The 19,732-nt window shown below is 49.3% G+C and overlaps 1 protein-coding gene across 10 annotated transcripts in view; it reads left to right on the top strand.

Annotated features, from left to right (window-relative positions):
- The window catches only part of LHX2 (LIM homeobox 2), a 48,487-nt gene that overhangs the window by 23,101 nt on the left and 5,654 nt on the right, over nucleotides 1-19,732 (top strand). For 3 of the 10 annotated variants that reach the window (XM_032708546.1, XM_032708547.1, XM_032708550.1), the window contains 3 exons: nucleotides 8,179-8,384; nucleotides 8,963-9,345; nucleotides 17,759-17,964. In XM_032708546.1, the coding sequence (XP_032564437.1) occupies nucleotides 8,179-8,384; nucleotides 8,963-9,345; nucleotides 17,759-17,964 (795 nt within the window). Of the gene's footprint in view, nucleotides 1-4,629; nucleotides 5,388-5,490; nucleotides 5,834-6,310; nucleotides 6,331-7,059; nucleotides 7,159-8,175; nucleotides 8,385-8,962; nucleotides 9,346-17,758; nucleotides 17,965-19,732 lie in introns of those variants that run through there. The other 7 variants (XM_032708545.1, XM_032708543.1, XM_032708551.1 and 4 more) reach the window with 7 other exon arrangements.

Here is a 19,732-nt window from a genome sequence, read left to right as displayed (position 1 = left end):
TCTTTACCAATTCACTGTAATAAAAATGAACATTTTGTCATCACTTTGGGAAACTGTGCCAAACACCTTAAAACACATGTCACATGCCAACTTTACTTCATTTTTCTCCTCAGGGAATAGATACATCTGGAATCATAATCACAGATAAAAACCTTGACAAAATTGCACGTGAGCCCAGCCCTTCTCCCCAACACCTACCTTTTCATAACATTTAATACAATATTAATATCGGTTACTAAAAAGGCTTCCAACCTTTACATTTCTGACATAACATGTTCAAACCCATATTTCACACTTCTTGTTCTGTTTTAAGTTCAGTGGATTTAACAGGACTCTGGAGAGAAGATCATGTGGTTGAAGATTTCCCTCCCTCTTTGACACCCGTAGAGGCAGTTTTGGAATTGTTTAAATAGCTGTGGCTATATAAACTGGAATATGTGAGACATTGGACATCTTATTTTCCCTCACATCTATACGTCCATGCATGTATTTTCCTCTGAAATCGATTGCTTGTACCAGTGACAAACAATTTCAGCACAACATCTGGGCAAAACCTTCGGAATATTTTCCTTCTGAACTGTATTATTCCTCTTTCCTGCGCTTTCCTGGTTTACCAGACAAATACAATTAGCTAGTATTATATAATAATATTATTTGGTCTTTTCTATCTGTGATTGACAGTTTTTCAAATCAAAATAAAACACATTCTTAGTCGATCATCTTCTTGAGAGTGCGCTCCTGTTTTAAGCTCGGTTTGCTTCTGAGACAGCCAGAGATCTTATTCCATCAGGGGTAGATGGTGGAATTATAGATCCAACAGATCCCATGCTCTCTGAAAAATACTTGGCTTAATATTTAATAGCTAATTCCTGGACAGATGTTTTTCCTGCACGCCTTTATCAAGCACTCATCAGCTGGTATTGCAGAGAAATGGAACTGGAGAACTTTGCAGATCTCCATTTATGATTGTGTTTGTAATTAATACCATGCTGGAAGTACCTCGGGCACCTCACTGTATGGCTTTGTTCACGTCAGAATGGGGAGAGCAACCTCTTTTTGTTACATATTTAACAGCTTTGAAAGACATTTTTTTAAACAGCAAATGTACCAGACAGCTTTAAAGCAGAGGACATTAAATAGGGGGCCAATTATTCATTCAGCAGCTCTATGTGCATCAAAAACACACATACCACCAAATTTTCCTGAGACAAACCACTCCAATTTCCCATGACTCAGACACCATTTCTGCACTAACTAGATAAGGATAGCAAGCATTTCAAAACAGAAAAATATATAAAATATTTCTTGCCCTGGAATATGGAAAAAAAATCCTTAAAAAGATGTTCATTTACAATTAAGGGACAGCAATGGCGACAAGAAACGTCCTATTTTTAAACAGAACAATATTTCTTATTAAGGTAACTTCATTATTCTCTTTGACTTTAAAATGACCCAAAGTGTCCAACTCAGTCTGTAGAAGTGCAAGAAGTGATCCATGAATGGAGCCATAATTCCCGGGACCGTTTCAGGCCAGTCCATGGAGCAGCTGACTCTGAGGCTGCTGGTCTGTCTGCAGCGACTCGGGCAGAGCAGGGGCTGAGCTGAGCTCCACTTGCTGATGAGAAGCAAACTGTCTCACATTTTAGGAGAACAACATCATTGCCTATAAAAATGAAGAAGAGACAAAATAAATAAAACCAGTTAATGTTGTAGTTAACTTGCAAATCAAGTAAATCTGTTGGTACAGTATTTTCGAAATAAACGATAACAGCATCACACCAAACACACATTTCTGAACATATACGCGCTCTGATTTTGATTTAATGGTATCTCAGCGTCAACTATTGCTTCCTTTGCTGGTACACACTTCCTGATGCCTACTGTGAAGGGTGCCCATATTTACAACTGAGTAAGATGATTAATTACACCTTGTCAATCACGGTGCATGAAGACATAACACCACAGCAGACAATGAAGAAGATGCCTGAAGCTACAATTACATTTTAATTCATAGTTTATTGTATGTTCCCATATATTGCAGTCTAATAACCGTAGGGGCATCGAAAACATATGAGATATCAATCACTCTGCCCCCTGGTCTTTCATGTTTATATTATTCCACAGCCTTTAAATTACCATAAGTAGTTACTTATTTTCTAAGCTTTCTTCTCTTCTTTCTTACCTTTTGCTTCCATTTATGTTTTATTCTTAGTACCTTTATCCAACAGCTATGAGTATTTGATAGAAGTTTGTAGCTCACTTAAAATCTGTAACAGACAACCTGAAACCCAGCAATTAGCAAAGACAGCTTAGACTTGTGTTCCTTTGTTGAAGGAGGCGTTGAATCTTTTGTTCTGATTTAGTCACGGTAGCTGGGTGGAAGCTGGTACCTCATTATGTGGTTGGTCTGTTTGTCTGGTAGGTAGCAGATGGTACTGGAGATGACGTTACCAAGAGAGGCAGGGTAGAGAAACTCAAGACCTGTGATTTGTTCACCTGTCACCTATAACAAAATACAGGTTAAAAGACTTTATTATTAGCTGCACCATTTTTCTAATGAAAAAGCTCTCGTTTCAAATGAGCCCGCGTCTCACTCCGAAGACGATTTTGCTCCAGCAATTTCTCTGTTGCTCATTATTCAAGAATATCCTGGATTTTATTCTGAACAATGTAAATGTCATTCAAGTGTCAGTGTGTACATTAGCAGCTTTATGTTTACATTCTGTTACTCTCCTTGTGTTTTGGTAGCAAGGGTTGGATGTCTTCTTGTGTTTGTATATCCATTAGGAAGGGAATCAGAGATAGCCTGTGAACTGGAGGTCATGCCATACTTTTTCAATGTGCTTTTGGTATTATTGGTTCCATCCACTGAGGCAATTCTGTACCATAAAATACTGTATTTTAATGCCGTTAAATATCTAAAATCTTTTTGATAATTAGCGGTGTCAGATAGAGTGTACGAATCCATGACCTTTCTTAACTGCAAAAAGTATGTAATCAATTCCGGGATGGGGAATTAATCTGGTATTAGAACATCTAAGGACAGTGCGGTGCAGAGCCGTGGGTAAGGATATGTACAGCAAATTGCTTAAGTGAAGATAACCCGGCGGTGTCCCGCGGTGGGTACGTGGTGTCCAGTGGGCAACGTCCCACAGCCTCACTGGAGCCAAACCCCCCAGCACAGGCGGGGTCGGGAAATGTCTCGCAACTTTACGGAGGAAGGGAAAGACTATTTTATCAAGATTAATACCCTACAGCGCCTCTAATTGTGCTAATTCTAATCTGAATTCAGACATGAACTTCCATTGTTTCCAAGGTCTGATTTTAGGACAGTCTTTGGATAGTTCCCACAGATGCGAAATTAGCTTGCATTCTGTATGGTTTCTTGAGGGGTCTTGTGGCTATTTCATATGCATTTCTACAAGAGACACTTTGTTCTCCTCTGTGACATGCAAATGTCTTTAACTACTCAGAGCAATCTCACCAGAAAGATGATGAAAAGCCTTGATTATTGTAAGAACGGAACACATAAACCCAGCAAAGTTTGACTATGAACAGAGTAATTCCGGTTTTAGCAAGGATAGCCCTGACTGCACTATACCTGTGAGAGGCAAATGGCTCTGCAGAACACACCACCCGAGCGATGTAGGAGCTCCCAGTCACCATGAGGCAGCGAGTCTCATGATCTCAGTGTGCATTCACATCTACCTTCCGTTGTGCTACCTTTGTAACGTAATTAGAAGTGTGATATTTGACATCCTTAATACTAATTAGTCCTTCCTCACTACCCACCTCCTGGATAAATATTTAGACATCGTGAACAGTCTCCCTGAGTACTCTTTGTCTTTTCTGGAGACTTTCTGAAGCTTCTCTAGTTCAGAGACCTTCTTGGCCTGGTTTTCTTACAGTCTACTTGGAAACGAGATGCGTGAGGCCCAAGTCTGTGGAAGGCTCCATGAACAGGGATGGCTCAAATTATTATGTTCAAACGTTGAGTGTTCATCATGAGGAGGTTGTTGGGCGCATTCAACTGGTCACGAATGTTTGGGGCGCGACGATCTCAGAGCAGGGCGAACTTTTGGCCGCTCCTTGTCCCTCGCTGTGTTCTGCGCTCTTTGTCACGCCACGGTGCCACACGTCGCCGAGGGTCACCGGGTGACCGACGCCAACCTGGGCGCGGGGCCCGAGGCCGCGGGGCCCTCGGGGCGCGGCAGTGCCGGGCCGGGCGGGGCCGGTGCGGAGCCAGCGCGGGGCCAGCGCGGGGCCAGCCCCGGCCCCGAGCACATGCGGCGGGCCCGGGCGGGCGCAGCCAATGGCGGCGGGGCAGGACATGATGTCAGCGGGGCTGTAGAAAAGGCGCGGAGCCCCGCGCGGTGCCCGCGCCGCAGACGCGCCGCTCCAGCCCCGCCGCTCCAGCCCCGCCGCGGCTCCGGCCCCGGCCGCGCTCCCGCCCCGGCCCCCGCGGGCCGCGCCGCTTTAAGGAGAGAGGGGGGCCGCGAGCGCTCGTCCCATCTGGTGCCCGTCCAACTCTCCCTCCTTCCCCTTGGCTTTTTCTTTTCCCAATGAGCTCCACCGGGCTGGGGGAGGAGCGGGGGAAGGAGCAAACTTTGCCCCTGAGCTGCCGCCGCTGCCAGCCCTCTGGACTGTGAGTGCGTACGGTGGGCACCCGCCCCAGCCTCCCTGCAGCACCAGCCTGCTCTCCGCCTGCTGCAGCCTCCCTCTCCCTCGCTTTGCCCCTCTAAATTTCGCACAGTACGATGTAGGGGGCTTGCCGTTATTTTTTTTTTCAATTATTATTTATTTCTCACCGAAGATGGTTTAATTTTTTTTTATATTTCTATTATTTATTAATCCCTCCCAACCGTAAACCTGCCCAGCCTTCTGCCAGCTGGGCCAGAGCATAAAGCCTGGGACTGCACCTGGGGCGATGAGCCCTGCACTGAAGAAGCCTCCTAGAGGGATGTGCCGGGGCCGCGCAACAGACTAGATCCGAGCCCCGAAGCTCACACCATCAGTTATCCCCTCTCCCTCAGCCCCTTCGCCCGCCTTTTCTGCGCCCCATCCCCCTGAAAGCTCGGACCAGTGCCTGCGCCGCGCTCCGGAGAGCTCTGCCGGGGGAACAGCCCGGTGCCCGAGGACAGACGGGGCGGCCGTGCTAGATGCATGGGGGAGGGCTCCGGTTAATGCAAGTTCTGGGCTCCTGCAGGGACCCCGACAACTGTCAGCAGCAGCAGCAACTCGGGCCCTCCTCCTCTGCTTCCTCAGCGATGCTTTTCCACAGTCTTTCCGGCTCGGAGATGCACGGGGTCATCGACGAGATGGATCGGAGAACCAAAAGCGAAGCACCGGCCATCAGCTCGGCTATAGACAGGGGAGAGACGGAAACGGTAGGAGCCGAAGGAATGGGAGAGTCAGGCACCCCCCTAAACGTACCAAACCCCTCACAGATACGGCTTTTCCCCTAAAATAACAGATCGGGGGGAAACGTATGCAAAATGCTAAATCAGAAGAGATCTGAGCGTGAAGGCACCCCAAAAGATTAAATGAAACCGTGGGGAAAGGCATGAAACTGTTAATTATTAATAATATGCATAGTAATAGTAACGCTTGGGTGAAATGAACGGTACTGCTCTTGCGAGGAAACAGAAAGATAGACCAGCCTTTTGGTAGCGTCCAGGAACTCCTTCCCTTCCCCCAGCCTGTCCGGCCTTCCAAAGTTTTTAGGAAGAGGCGAAGTATGGCTTTATAACGATAACATTTTGGCACAGCGAATTTTTTGTCTGCAGAATGGAAACACAAACAGCAGAGAATCCAGTTCTGTGTTATTTTTCAGGTAGGATGTCTACAGTGAGACAGTCTTTATAGCATTTATTTAAAAAAAAAACCCAAAGCAAAACAAACCCGAGTGCCTTTAAGTTATTGGTTTTTAAAAATAATTTTAATATGTGGGTTTGTAGACATGGCAAACAGAGCTGGAAGATATGTTTCAGGGAGACGGATGGATGCGATTTTTTATAACTTTGCCACTTTCTACCTTCTGTCTGCTGATGCACAGTGCTTGTATATTAATACATTTAGATAATAAAAGGATACATCCGTCTAACCGGCGTTAAGCTGGCAGAGTGGGAGAGATTTCCAAAGTGTCTTAACTGATTCAACAATTCACGTATGCTTTTTTTTTTTTTTTTTTTTTTTTTTTTTTTTTTTTTTTTTGTTGTTAAGAAATAATTCTGAAGTGAAACGATCTCACACGTTGGTCAAATGCTGTCTCGTAGAGCTGATACGGGCATATGCAAGGAAGATCTGTTCTCAGGTTTTCGAACTCCATCAGTATGTGTTCTTTCTCTTAATGCTGTGTGGAAATTTGCTTAAAGGTGGCAGTGAGACTATTTAATCCTGAAATACTGGCTGGAAAACAGCCTTTGTGCTATAAGGGTGGGACGTGATTTCTAATCTAAACGGTTTTGGTTTTCTTTGAAAAAGTTAATATTTCTCCATACAATTAAACAGCATCGAATGATCTTCGTTGGAATAAATATTGTGACATGATAGCTTTATCTAACTATATATAATGTATATGCATGCACGTGTGTACATAACAAATAGTGGGATGGAGCACTCGATCCTTGAATGCCATTTCTGAATCTCAGAATATTTTTGTCACTGGAAAAGCACGGTAGAAAAAAAATCGTTATTTCATTTAAAGTGGTTTTACAAGAAACTCTTTTGGTTATAAAACGATCCCTACTCGGAGTTCGGTTAACGCCTTAAAGAAACAAGCTCCCGGTGGGTTCCTGTGACTAACACCAGTGGAGTGCCAGGGTTTTATTTGTGTGGAGTTCTGCTAGTGGGGACGGTGCGGTGCAAACGGGAGCGCTCGCAGCGACGGGATTTTGTGATCCCCGCAAGCAGGGGATGAAAGGGACGGGTCTGGCATATGCTGCAAGCGCAGCCTCGGCCCCTTTCCATTGCCCCCGATATCCGCCTTTGCTTTTTGCTTTGCGCGAGGATTTAAGGCTCTAGAGGAGGTAAAAGCAAACAAACAACTTCTCCCCCGCCCCGAAGCAAAACAAACCGCGTGTTGGGCACAGCTGTAAGGAAATGTTTCGGGTTCTCTTGCACAAGAACGGATCTGCCGTGGGCTTCTGTGCAAAGCGGGTAAGAGTAAGTCGGGACCGGAGTGGAAAGCAGCGTCTGGCAAGGTCCGCCCCAAACCCTGCTCCACCGAGCCTCCTCTGCCGAACGCTGCTTTAAGGTGCCTCTAAAATAAATAAGCGTGCTCAAATGGCTCCGATATTTCTCTCTCTTTCTTTTTCGCTAGAAGTTGACAGGATATGTATGAATTTGGGGGGGGGGTGAGGGTTTCGATTGGATTGCGATTTGACACTAAACTATTAAATTATATAGGGCTTACATTTAGTTTTATTGCTTCCAAGTTTATCCCAGCATAATCTAAAGTGCTCTGTTCTTTTTTTCCCGCTTTCTTTCCAACACGTTTCCCACTATTTCGTTTTCCCGGTAAAATATTCTGCACCTCGGATTTAGTAATGCTCGTCTCCTCCGCAGCTTTATTTACTGATCCCTTTAGTACTTTGGGTCACAGCAGATCGCGATCCGTGTTGTTTGGGACCAGCTTGCAGAGAGCTGTGTCTGCAGCACTGTGACTACTGGGGGTTTGATCGTAATTCATTCGGAATTTTATAGCTAGGAAAATACACACACAGACACGCTCCACATACACGCACTCACAGAGCATTAACTATGCAGACACTCTCAGTATATCCATAATAATAAATCTAAAAATTAACTATCTGCGATTTGCCCTACTCTGTGATTATTGTGCCTGTTTATTGAACAGCATCTTTTCTTGTTTTGTGACTGGAAAATCCAGCAGGGAAAAAAAAAAGTTCTGGGTCTGGTCCGGACGCCTCCCCTAAAACCCAGGGTGGTTTTCTGTTTGTCTCGCCCGCTTCCCCGCCTCCTCCCGGGAAGGTGGGATGCGGCGGGACCCTGGGGACCGGGCATGGGGCCGGTTCGGGGCGGCGGGCGCGGAGCCCCCGCTCCTCTGGCAGCCCCTGCGAGGGAGAGCAGCGGCCCGGCCGGGCAGGGGGAGGGGGAGCCCAGCAGCGCTCAAGAGTTTCTCCCTCTCGCTAACGGTCTGTAATTGTTTTCCCCCAGCAGACCATGCCTTCCATCAGCAGTGACAGGGCTGCCCTGTGCGCCGGCTGCGGGGGGAAAATCTCCGACCGTTATTACCTCCTGGCTGTGGATAAACAGTGGCACATGCGCTGCCTGAAGTGCTGTGAATGTAAACTCAACCTGGAGTCCGAGCTCACCTGCTTCAGCAAGGACGGCAGCATCTACTGCAAGGAGGACTACTACAGGTACAGCTCGCCCTCGGCCACCAGCCGGGGAGGGGGCACTGCCCGCCGACCCCCCCGAGCACACCCCGTCCCGAGGAGACAGCGGAGGGGATCCGTGGGCACGCGTGGGGCAGGCTGTGGGCTCCTCAAAGCTCCCCCTGCAGAGGGAGGCTCGCGGGGAGGAGGAGTGCCGTGTTCCGGGAGGGGGGCACGGCCCGGGCACAGCTGCCCCAGCCTGGCTGCGGTACCGGGCCTCCCGTGCAGGGTGCGGGGCCGGCGGAGCCGCTCCTCGCCCGCCCGCGCTGCTTCCTCCGGCCCGGGGGTGCGGGACGTTCGCGGGGCGGGGGTCGGTGCCTCTTCCTGGTGGGATCTGGCGGGGCAGGAGCTGCCCTGCGAGGTGCAAACGGGACGGGGCGTCCCCGCGCTGCCGTCCCGAGGGCCCGCCCGGCTGGGCTCTGCAGCCCGGCTTTGTGCCGCTGTCCCGGGCCAGGCGCCCCCCGGGCCTCGCAGCCCTCGGCCGCCCTCCGGGCACACCCGACCGAGGACGGGGCGGTGGCAACGTGCCTCTCACCGTCTGCTCTGGCCTTTCTGTTTTGCAGGAGGTTTTCGGTTCAGAGATGTGCAAGATGTCACCTGGGGATTTCTGCCTCCGAGATGGTCATGAGGGCCAGGGATTTGGTATATCACTTAAATTGCTTCACTTGCACCACTTGCAACAAGATGCTGACCACTGGCGATCACTTTGGCATGAAGGACAATCTGGTGTACTGCCGCCTCCATTTCGAGACTCTCATCCAGGGGGAGTACCAGGTGCATTTCAATCACTCGGATGTAGCCGCTGGGAAGGGCCCGGCTTTGGGAGCGGGCTCTGCCAACACTTTGGGACTGCCTTATTACAACGGCGTGGGGACTGTCCAGAAGGGGAGACCCAGGAAAAGGAAAAGCCCAGGGCCTGGAGCAGATCTGGCAGCCTACAATGCAGGTAAGAGACCCCCACCTCCCCCAGAACAGTTCAAATGGTTTGTTTCTGTTCACTTCCAAAGGGGGATTTCCGTTTATTTTAGCTTAAACCGTTAATAATAGTTTAGCTGCAGCATAATTATTGAGATCAAGTGCTGTCAAACTGCAATTACAGAAGCTAATATGTTAGCATTTTTCACTTCAGCTGGAAATAAAATGTTTTGAAGCAAGGTCATCTGGTTAAGGGCGGGGGGGGAGAGAAGGGGGAATGTAGCCTGAAATAAAATCTGGAAACCAGAGATTTTAAGTTAGCACTTGGGAGAGCCGTGAATTTTCTTTAGTGGCTACACTTAAAGGCTGCTGACGGGTGAATTATTCTGCCCTGTGCTGAGCTCCTGCACCCTAAAGTTTTGGAAGGAGAGAGAGAGAGAGAGAGAGAGAGAGAGAGAGGAAGTGGCCGTTTCCCAAGGGCCTGGGGTGGGAGGTGGCCGTGGTGCCGGGCTGGGGGTGCCCGGGCAGGGGCTGCGGGCAGCAGGTGTCTGGGGCAGCACGGAGCCCGCTCACACGCTCGGCTGGAGTTTTCTTTGTCCGACGTGGCTCGGAGAAGGGTCGGGAGACTCGCAGCATCCCTTTTCCATCCCCTCGCTGCCCCGCGGCGCAGCCGCTGCCCCTGAGCCGAGCCCAGCAGCGGGAGGAAGGGGAGCGGAGCTGGCAGCGGCCAGGGCTCTGTGTATCCAGCTGCAAACTTTCCGATGTGTTTCCTCGTTTAACCTCCCGGCCGCCACAGCACTGTAATTTTACAGGCAAAGGAATTCGAGCAGTCTCCTGCCCCCCCATCCCTTTCCCCCCTCTTCCCCTCGCTCCGCTTCTCCGTGTAATGCCCACCAGAACTGCCCTCCCCGGGCTTCCCGCGCTGCTCCTTGGATGCAACCGGAAAAACTGCTCGGACAGAACAAAATTCTTAGCTGTCGGTTTTACGAGAGGACTCGGAGGCGGGGGTGGGCTTCCCCCCAGAGCGGCGTTCCCGGGCCGGGGGCTCGGCCGTCCCACCGGGCCCGGGCACTCAGCTCCTTTCCCCCCTCCGCTCTGCGCCTCAGTGTCCTCTGCGCTCCTCCGCTCCTTCCAGCCTGTTTTCTTTTTAATCCACCGCGTTCAGACGCGTCCCGTAGGGCGCAGATTTGCCTCCAACGTGTTTCTTTTTCCCGGAGAGGGCGTTCGGTAAAGGCCAAGCTTGCTGCGGGTGGTTTGGGGCCGCAGCTCTGCGCGCCCCGACAGCTGCGGGCTGCGCCGGGCGGCGGCCGCTCCGCCCGTGGGGAGGAGGAGGAGGAACGGGGGGAGGAAGGTGCGTGCGGGGCACCGAGAGGTGCAGGGGAGGTGAGGGGCTCGGGCTTCGCGCCGGGGGACCCGGCCCGGGATGGGGAGGCTGCGGGTGTTTTGCGCCTGAAGGGAGTAACAATAGCGACGGAACGGGGTGGTTTGCGCTGAAAATGGCAGGGAGAAAAGGCGCATCTCCAACCGGCAGACGCACCTCGGGAACGAAATTGCCAGCTATTATTGGTTTAACTAATCGCTGAATAATTTGGAAATAGTGCAAAAAGCAGTAGCAGTCCCAGTGGTGAAGGTTGATGAAAGGTGGATGTAGTGTTCTCGCGGGTAACGGTTCAGCTTTAAAACGTGCATCAAATATGCGTCTTTCCCGTTTAAAAAGTCTCCTTTTCGAAGGGATTAGCTTTTAATTGTCCTTCCGCTGTCTCCCTGTGCAGGGCAGATGTTCAGATTCAAAGGACCTGTAAACCGAACCAGCGGCATCTGTCCTGGATGGGAGCACAGCCTGTGAAAGTCTTTCTGCTCCCTGACTTCCTAAATAAACCGCCTGTAACTGCATTTTGAAAAATTCGTTTACAAAATAATTGCCCTCCGATTTTTTGGTCTTTTAATCTTTGTTTAAAGCCTCCAACTGAAACTTAGGAGATCTTCCTTGAGTAACCTTTGGCTTCTTTGCTTAAGCTATTTATCTGCTTAACTATTTACTAGACCAATAATCGACTAATTTATGCAGTAATAAGTGCCATTGATCTTGGAAATCAGACCGGGTTGCCCGCTGATGTAAAATTTCACAAACAAGTAAATTATTGCAAAGCCTTCAGTTTTGTGCCTTTAAAGAGAAACCGTTTAAAAATGTGATAGTTTCTCTTTTTATTTTTAATGGAACTTGTCACTTCCTTCTCAGAAACTCACTAGAAATGCGCAATGTTGTCCTCTGAGGGGATCTGCTCCTGGTAATTTGTGTAGAATACTTTGTGGAAATAAATCTACACCCAGAGGTGGTGGGAAAAGGGGGACCCGTAAACTTGGCAGAGTCGAGGCTGAAATTATCTCGTAAATTGCAGTAAATATTCATCTGCAACACGAATTGGACTGACTTTTCCCCCCCCACACTTAAACAAGACTTCGTTTGCAGGGGGTTGATGGGTTTAGATGTGGATAGAGCCTGACAAGTGGAAAATAGCTTAGAAGGATGCTGGAACTTCAAAAAGATTTCTTTTTCTTTCTTTCCTCCTCCCTTTTTTTTTTTTTTAGTGTGTTCCTGTGATCATAATTTCTTCCTTCACTTGTTGGAATGGAGTTTGATGGGTTTTTTAGGTCAGTAAATCAATGACTGAAAGCTTGCTGAACACAGAAGCACCTGTAAAGAATTCTGAATACTCCCTTTGTGAATTAGACCCCAAACCTCCCACAGCCCGCTGTTTTATTCATTTGTATCTAGTCCGGCTTTAAGACACTAAAATATCCCGGAAAAATTACAGATGTATAGCGCGAACTTGGGGCACGACGAGCTGATAAAATACCCATAATCTATACAAATGGCCAAGATGTTCCTTCGCCAGCAGGAACGTGCCTCGTGCTCCGCTGAGGGGGTGCCCGAACAGCCCGGCTGGATGGAGCCCTCGGCCCCTGGGCACCGGGGCTGCCCGAGGTTTTTGGCCCCTGGCTGCCGACCCCGCTCCCGGCGGGGCTGGGGGAACCCCCGGGCCGCCTGGAGCTGACCCTCCCAACGGGCTGTGGCACGAGTGGGTTGGGGTTTTTTCCCTGAGAAAAATGCGAAAAGCCCGGAAAGTTTTGAAGAGCGAATCTCTCCTCCGCGTTTCCCTTGGGACTAAAAGCTCCGAAGAAGCTTCCCTGTGACTCCAGGGGCAGAGCGAGCAGACGGGAGTCGCAGCCTAAAAAGGAATGTCTTGGAGAGATTTCCTAGGAAAAATATGAATTTGCCCCTTTCCCTCTTCCTCTTTGCTTCTCCCCCTTCTCTCCCTCCCGCCGCCCCTCCCTGGTCACCCTGCGGGTCCCGGGGCGCATGTGGCCCCTCCCGGGGAGCTGGGGCTGGGGTCGGGGCTGGGGCAGCGCAGGGGTTGGGGTCGGGCCGGGGACGGGCCGGGGCAGGGCTCCGGCCCCACTCGCTGCCCGAGGGGCTCCCGGGGGCGCTGCCGCTGCCCGGGCGGGGCCGGGGCCGGGGAGCGGAGCCGCAGCCCCTTCCCCCGGCGGGGCGGGCGGGAGGAGCGCGGCTCGGCCGGGGCTGCCCGGGTTAATCGCGGCGCTCGGGGACTGACCGCGCACTCGCACCGGCCATTCAGCGCCATTCAATTGGCTTAATTGAGGGGAAAAACCCTGGCGGCGGCTCCTCCCGCGGGGCCCGGGCCCGGCCGCCCCTGGCCGGCCCCTTTGTTCTCCCGCCCCGCAGCCCCGGCCCGGCCGCGCTGCCCCGGGGGGCTCCGCGAACGGGGGGGGCCCGGCCCTCCGGCAGCCCCGGGGGGCAGCGGGACGCGCGGCCCCTTTGTCCGAGGCTGCCGCGGAAGGCCAGAGGAAGAGGCTTCTAATCCCAGCTCTCCTCCTTCCAGGCCTTGTGATGCTCGGCCTGGGTGATAGTCGCTCCTTAAGACAGGCTTTATCTCCCCAGCAGCGCTTCTGGAAATGTCAAGGCTGAGGCAGCGCTGTCGCGTCTGTCTCTCCATGGCTTGGCACAGGCACCCTCCTTTGAGCGCTGCCAGGTGCCTCGGGAGCAGCCGCGGGTACCTCGCCTGCTCCCAGAGCCACAGCTTCACCCCTTTGCATCCCTGTGGGGAGCAATTCAGGCGTCTGCCTTCTTCAAGCATCTTCTCCTTCCTCCAAGGGGAAGGACTGTCTCTGCTCCTGTCCCAGGTACCACTCTGAGGGCTCTGTCTCACTTCTGTCCCTTAGAGGATATGAGTAACACAAAGTCCTCTACAAGCTCCAACCGAACAAGGAATCTGGCTGCACCCCTGCCTGGTCTGGTTAATCACAAGTTCCCTCTCCAGGCAGCAGGAGGTTAAAACACCCCCTTGACTCCGATTACAGAGGAAAGGGGTGTATGTTCCTGAGCCACTGAATATTGAGAGCTGATGCACACACCAAACGTGTCTCTTGTTTAATCATTCTTTCAGAATCAGGATTAGTTTGCTTTCTTTTGGTGTAAGCTAACGTGTCAAACACAAGTTACTAAGAACAAAAGTTCCCTCGAAGGAAATTCCTCTTTCCCATCTTCTTCATGTGCCAAATCCTCAGCGACCTACTAACTACTGAGCACATGCTTTGAATCCCAAGGCACTGGGGGCTCTGGCCATCTGAGGGTGGAGAGTACTCCCAAATTCTCCTCCTCAAGCTTTGTCACAAAGGGACCAGCACATCCTGCTCTGTGCTCCTGTTACTTGGTTTCGGGAGGTGTTACACATTATCTGCAGAGGGTATTTTGGTCACCAATATCAAAATGAAATGTTTTCATCTCAGCCTGTGGACATCACAATCTTGTGACCAGGTGGCCCTGTGGGGCTAAGGGGGGCTGTAAGTGCCCAGGGTGGGAGGGCCATGGCCTGGGTGTGGGGTCTAGGGAAAAGCACAGGGGTCTTAGAAATGTCCTAGGGTCAAAAAAGAGACTTGGCACTGACTCAGAATTAGTTTTATCACAAAATAGAAATGAAACATTAGTTTAAGGCTCCTCTATTGAGCTGGAATTCTACCAATTGTATTTCTGAAATCCCAGCAGGAGCCCGAGATACTGTAATGGAATGGAAATGTTACATACAGATAGTTCAGCAATTCCTTTGGGAGATCCACAGGGACACCACAAAGGAACAGGGAAGATAGTGCCTGAAAACAGAGGGTTGCATGAGGAGCATGTACAGTGTTAGTTTTACACCCTGATGCCTTTTGCAGAAACTCCTCGGCTCTTCAAATCTCCTCTTACCCCCTTGGCCCGCTCTGTGTGTCTGTGCCTGCACCGCCCGTGGACACTGCAGGGTTGGGGGGATGCAGACAGCATTAACCAAATAGAACAGACCTTTGAGGATGGTGCCAGGCCCCACAGCCAAATCCGGGGGGGGATTGGCACCAGCCAGGACTGTTTCTGTCATGTTGGATGATGCCTGGAAGTGAAACCACTTGCACAAGACAAGGAACAGCTCACGCCCTCTCACACTTCCAAAATCTGTTCTGTAACTTCCATCAGAGACAAGGACATTTTGCTAGCCCCAAATGGTACGTGGTTATTGTCAGTTTAATATTATTTTTACTGAGTAGATGAGGAGGTAAAATTACGAGAAATTCCAAGAGTAAATTCTTCATTGTCCTATTGGGGCTTGATGAAAAGCTGACACCCTCATTCCATTCTGGGAGGGTTTAGAATCACTTTTATACCCTTGGATTCTGAATGCATCTCATTCTCTATGGAACATGTTAAAATCCAAATGCTCGCAGCCCTAGGGTTAGTTTTGTTGCATATTAGCAGGAACAGACCTCAGTCCTGCAGACAGTTATTCTGGTGTATTTCCTCCTGTCTCTCTGCCTTGTTATTTCTGGGAGGGTTTGAAAACCTTTAAGATGACACACAAAGGCCTTTTCCATTACTAGTATCTAAAATTCTTCGAGGACATTTTAAAAACAAGCATGATTTGGTTTTACACTTCCATAACAGAATTTTTGATGGACATTATTATGTTATTCATCCTAGTACTCTTTATATCAGGAATTGTAGCTGTGAAGGAGACTGGAGAACATAGGATGACTCCAACTGGGCAACTGGATCTCAGTTCTTGAACCAGTAAAGGTTTTGCTGCATCCCACCCAGCTCTGTTACTGCTCCACTGTTACTATCTCCTTTAAGCACCCTGCACCTTTTAAGTTCAGGTGCTCCCAGGCTTTCCATGCCGCAGGAGAACAAGCAGAAATGCTTCTCGTTGCCAGAATTTGGCACGAGCTGCTGGGGTCTGGAAAGGATTTACCCCAGTGTGTGCACACACACGCACACCCACGCACCCAGACCCCCCGTTCCTGCGGGCAGGGCCATTGGCTTCAGCTGCTTTGTGACTCCCAGCAGTGCAGAAACACCCAGCGAAGTTGGAGCCCTCGGCCACTCTGGGCGGATCTGCTGAACAAACGTGCTTTGGGGCTTGGAGCTGGGTTTTTGCTCCACGCTGTGCCATATCTTTGGGGAAGGTTTTGAAAGGCTGAGGTTTGGAAAGCAGCTACTGTAGCTGCTGCAGACCTGCTGTTTAGGGAGTCCGTGTGCATCTTGGCTTAGGAACCAGTGCATTTTATGTGCCTTTTTCAGAACTGTTTTTAATGCATGCCTTTCAGAACGTGGGTGTTTTTAGTAGGGCTGAGCCCCGCTGATGGACAGCAGGAATTCAAACAGCACTATAAAGACATGTCCATGAGATATACTCAGTTGTAACGAAACAGCAATAAATAATGGACAATTGAAAACAAACCTGTTCGAGTGTTTTAAGAAACTCACCAACAATTCAGGTTTTAAAAGATTTTTTTCTCATTTTTGGCGTGCTGTGTAGAACAGAGATAGTAGTGATTTTTCATTACTTTTAACATAAAACTTGTAGGAAATAAGGGGGGAGTTGTAGATTTTGGAGCAGGAAAAGCTAATTAATGACAGTTTGTCAGAGCTAATTTTCAGTTATATCCCTGATTTTTTTATTGGATTTAAGCTCAGTCCTTAATGTTATTTTAAGAGGTTTTCTATGGTTTACTGTATGCACAAATAAATGAGAAAGTACTTTTGGTCTACGAGAATATTTTGCTTGGCATTCAGCATTTAATACTCCTTGATAATTTTACAGTGTTCCTTGCTCACAGACCTTCTTCACGGGCTTTATGGTTGATTTCTGCAACTGTATCCATCAGTGCCATTCCCTGATTCCAAAGGATATGACAGAAGTGATCATTCAAACTTGTATTTGCAACAACTTTTTTTTTTTTTAATGGAAATATAAACACATAACTAATTAAAAAGATATTTTTCATTTGGCATGCCAGTGAATATGTTGTATTAACAGCTTTATTTCTTTAGCTAGTCAGATTATAGTCATAATTTGCTGTCTGGTAGCCACAAACTTTATTTCTCTTATAGTGTTTCATTTAATAGTCTCTCTTGTACTCTACAGGGTTTAGTTTGATGGAGGAAATAATTATGATTTTAACTAGTCTGTTCCATTGAGATTCGAGTGGACTGCATTGCACAGCTCTCTGTGTGTTATGGTGCAATTTATAGTGATCCCAAGCACATTAAACCCTTTACGGAGTCAGGACAGCTCCTGTCCTCCCACAGACAGGGCAGGAAAGGCTCTGTGGGGAGGGAGGGGAGGAAAAGGGAAACAGGCCTGACATTTTAAAAGCCACAGAGGGGCAGGGCAGGTCCTTGCAGGCTGGTTGTTCAAGGGAAAGCCAGAGGATGAGAAATATGATCCAGAGGGGCCACAGGCCCAGGGCAGTGCCCTCCCTGTGCTGGCACTGCTGAGGCTCCTCCAGTGCTGGGGCAGTTCTGGGACCTCAGACAAGAGACACTGAGGGGCTGGAGCATGTGCAGGGAAGGGAACGGAGCTGGGAAGGGGCTGGAGCAGCAGGAGGGGCTGAGGGAGCTGGGGGGGCTCAGCCTGGAGAAAAGGAGGCTCAGGGGGGACATTTTCGCTTCTCGGGTGGGGGTCGGGCTCTGCTCCCCTGGAACAAGGGACAGGACAAGAGGAAACGGCCTCGAGCTGTGCCAGGGGAGGTTTAGGTTGGATATTAGGAAAAATCTCCTCCCCAGAAGGCTTGTCCAGCCCTGGCACAGCTGCCCAGGGCACTGGTGGAGTCCCCATCCCTGGAGGGATTTGAAAGCCCTGTGGATGTGGCACTTGGGGACGTGGGTCAGTGGTGGCCTTGGCAGCACTGGGGGAACAGTTGGACGCAATGACCTCAGAGGGCTTTTCCCACCTGAGCTGTGCCATGAACCTGTGAAATGGAGGGAGGGCGAGCGGGGCTGGTGCCAGCACACGCCCCGGGGTGTTACTGCCGTCGCTGCCCTCAGGTGAACTGCAAACAGTGCTGGGTGTGGAGCAGGACACTTACAGGCCTTTTCCTCTGGTTGCCCCAAGCTTTGAGCTGCAATGAGAACGATGGTGACCACCTGGACAGGGACCAGCAGTACCCCAGCAACCAGAAAACCAAGCGCATGAGGACGTCCTTCAAACACCACCAGCTGCGGACGATGAAGTCGTACTTTGCCATTAACCACAACCCCGACGCCAAGGACTTGAAACAGCTGGCTCAGAAAACTGGCCTCACCAAAAGAGTTCTTCAGGTAAGGACAGCAGTCTTTTATCTCGAGAAGTGATCAAAATATCAATTTGACATTGAAATGCCACGGATTTTGCTGATTTTCAAGCCTCTCTTAGTCATTCCTACCTTCCGTGGGACTGCAGTTAAATCCTAGGGAGCGTGAGAAGAGTTAATTCTTTTCAGTTTCCCTAAAACAGATCCTTTGGGTTCTAATTTTTAATGAGAGTTGTGAGGGTTTGGGGCCCTGCTTGTTTTCCCGAAGTCACTTAATTCTGGTGCATGTTTTAGCTTTCAGTGTGCTGTAAGAAAAAGTGACTTATTTCAGTTAGTGTGTTCCCTGCAAATAGAGAGCTCTTAGGTTAGAAATTACTGTCAGTGTTTACCTTTGTAAGAAATTAATCAACAGTTTGAATTTATTTTATCAGGACAAGAAGGGTAGCTTTTCTTTCTAAACTGAAGTGGACATAAATTTAATTTTTCAAAAATTAATTTTCTATTCATAGTTGATAACTTAGAATGAAAGGAGATGGCATTTTAAAAGTACTTGTTCTCTGAAAGCTGGATTTTTCTTACTTCGTGGATACACACTCCATTTTAGCTATTGTGGGAAGGAAAGGGGGGAATATTAATTGGTTCAGCTGCATTTTAATTTATAGTTCTGATTCAAGAAATCAATTTTAATGACCACTTATCCAAATACCTATACCTAGAGATAAATTTGGGCATATAGGAGCCATGACATTCCAAGATCTATTGCTGAAAGTTTTAAGTGGATCTTAATTGTAGAAAAAAGGATTTGTGATCTTCCCAGAGTCAGGCAGGGCTGAGGTGAGGTGAGGCTGTGTGAGGTGAGGGGAGGGCAGGGGGCTCAGCTGCTCAGCAAAGCTGAATTCCCTGCAGACATCCTGGGCCCTGCAGTGCTGGCACCCAGCAGAGGGAGGAATCAGGGTTTTGTGGGCTCCCTGCAACACAACCAATGCCAAACTGATCCTTCTCTTGGCTGTGTCCCCGAGCTGGAGCTGGTGGTGCTGTTTGCTGAGGCTGATTTGGGTGGAGGAGCAGAGTCCTCTGGCAGGCCCAGGGCACAGCCCACACGGTGCAGTGGCTCTCCCAGCAGCTGTCCTTGTCCTCCATCCACTCACATGGGGGGAGCAATTTACTGCATCTGTCTGTCCTCAGTTTGACCCTTCTCTTTGTTTTACCCTCCCAATTTGGACACTCCAGTCACACCAGTTCTTTCTGTGCACTCACACCCCAATTACCTGCCAGGTTTCACAGAGTGCATTAAGACATGAGATCAGTCTAGAAAGTGTCTTTCTCTTGTATCATCTTTCTGTTCCTTCTGCTTGCTCCACACTGACTTTGACTTCCACCTCTCTCTTCTCTTTTCACCTAATGGATCTTTCCTTCCATCTGTTTTTCCAAGATATCTTCTCTGCTTCTTTTTCAGAATGTATTTCCTAGTCTCCAAAATTGGAGTCCACACCCATTACTCTTCCATTCCTCTTTGTGCTTCTTCATTGCTTCTGTTTCCATCTTAATCATGTCACATTTGGCAGTTTTAAGGTGCTTTGTTGTTCTTCATTTTTGTGTGTTTTGTAGTAGACCCTTACAATTCCACCAAACTTCAGTTGTCGTTTTGGTATTTGGTGTTTCCCTCCTTTTATTGTCACAGTTAAATATGTACATACTCCTGTATGTCTGGGCTCCTTTAGCTGCAGAGTGGTGGAAGGTAATAGTTGTTGGTGAGAATTGTACCCTGAGGATGATGCTGTTGGAGGCAGTTCCAG

The sequence above is a fragment of the Chiroxiphia lanceolata genome, chromosome 21, assembly GCF_009829145.1.
Source record: "Chiroxiphia lanceolata isolate bChiLan1 chromosome 21, bChiLan1.pri, whole genome shotgun sequence".
Taxonomy (NCBI): domain Eukaryota; kingdom Metazoa; phylum Chordata; class Aves; order Passeriformes; family Pipridae; genus Chiroxiphia; species Chiroxiphia lanceolata.
Note: the sequence above shows the minus strand (reverse complement) of the source record. Positions and strands in the feature narration are given on the sequence as shown.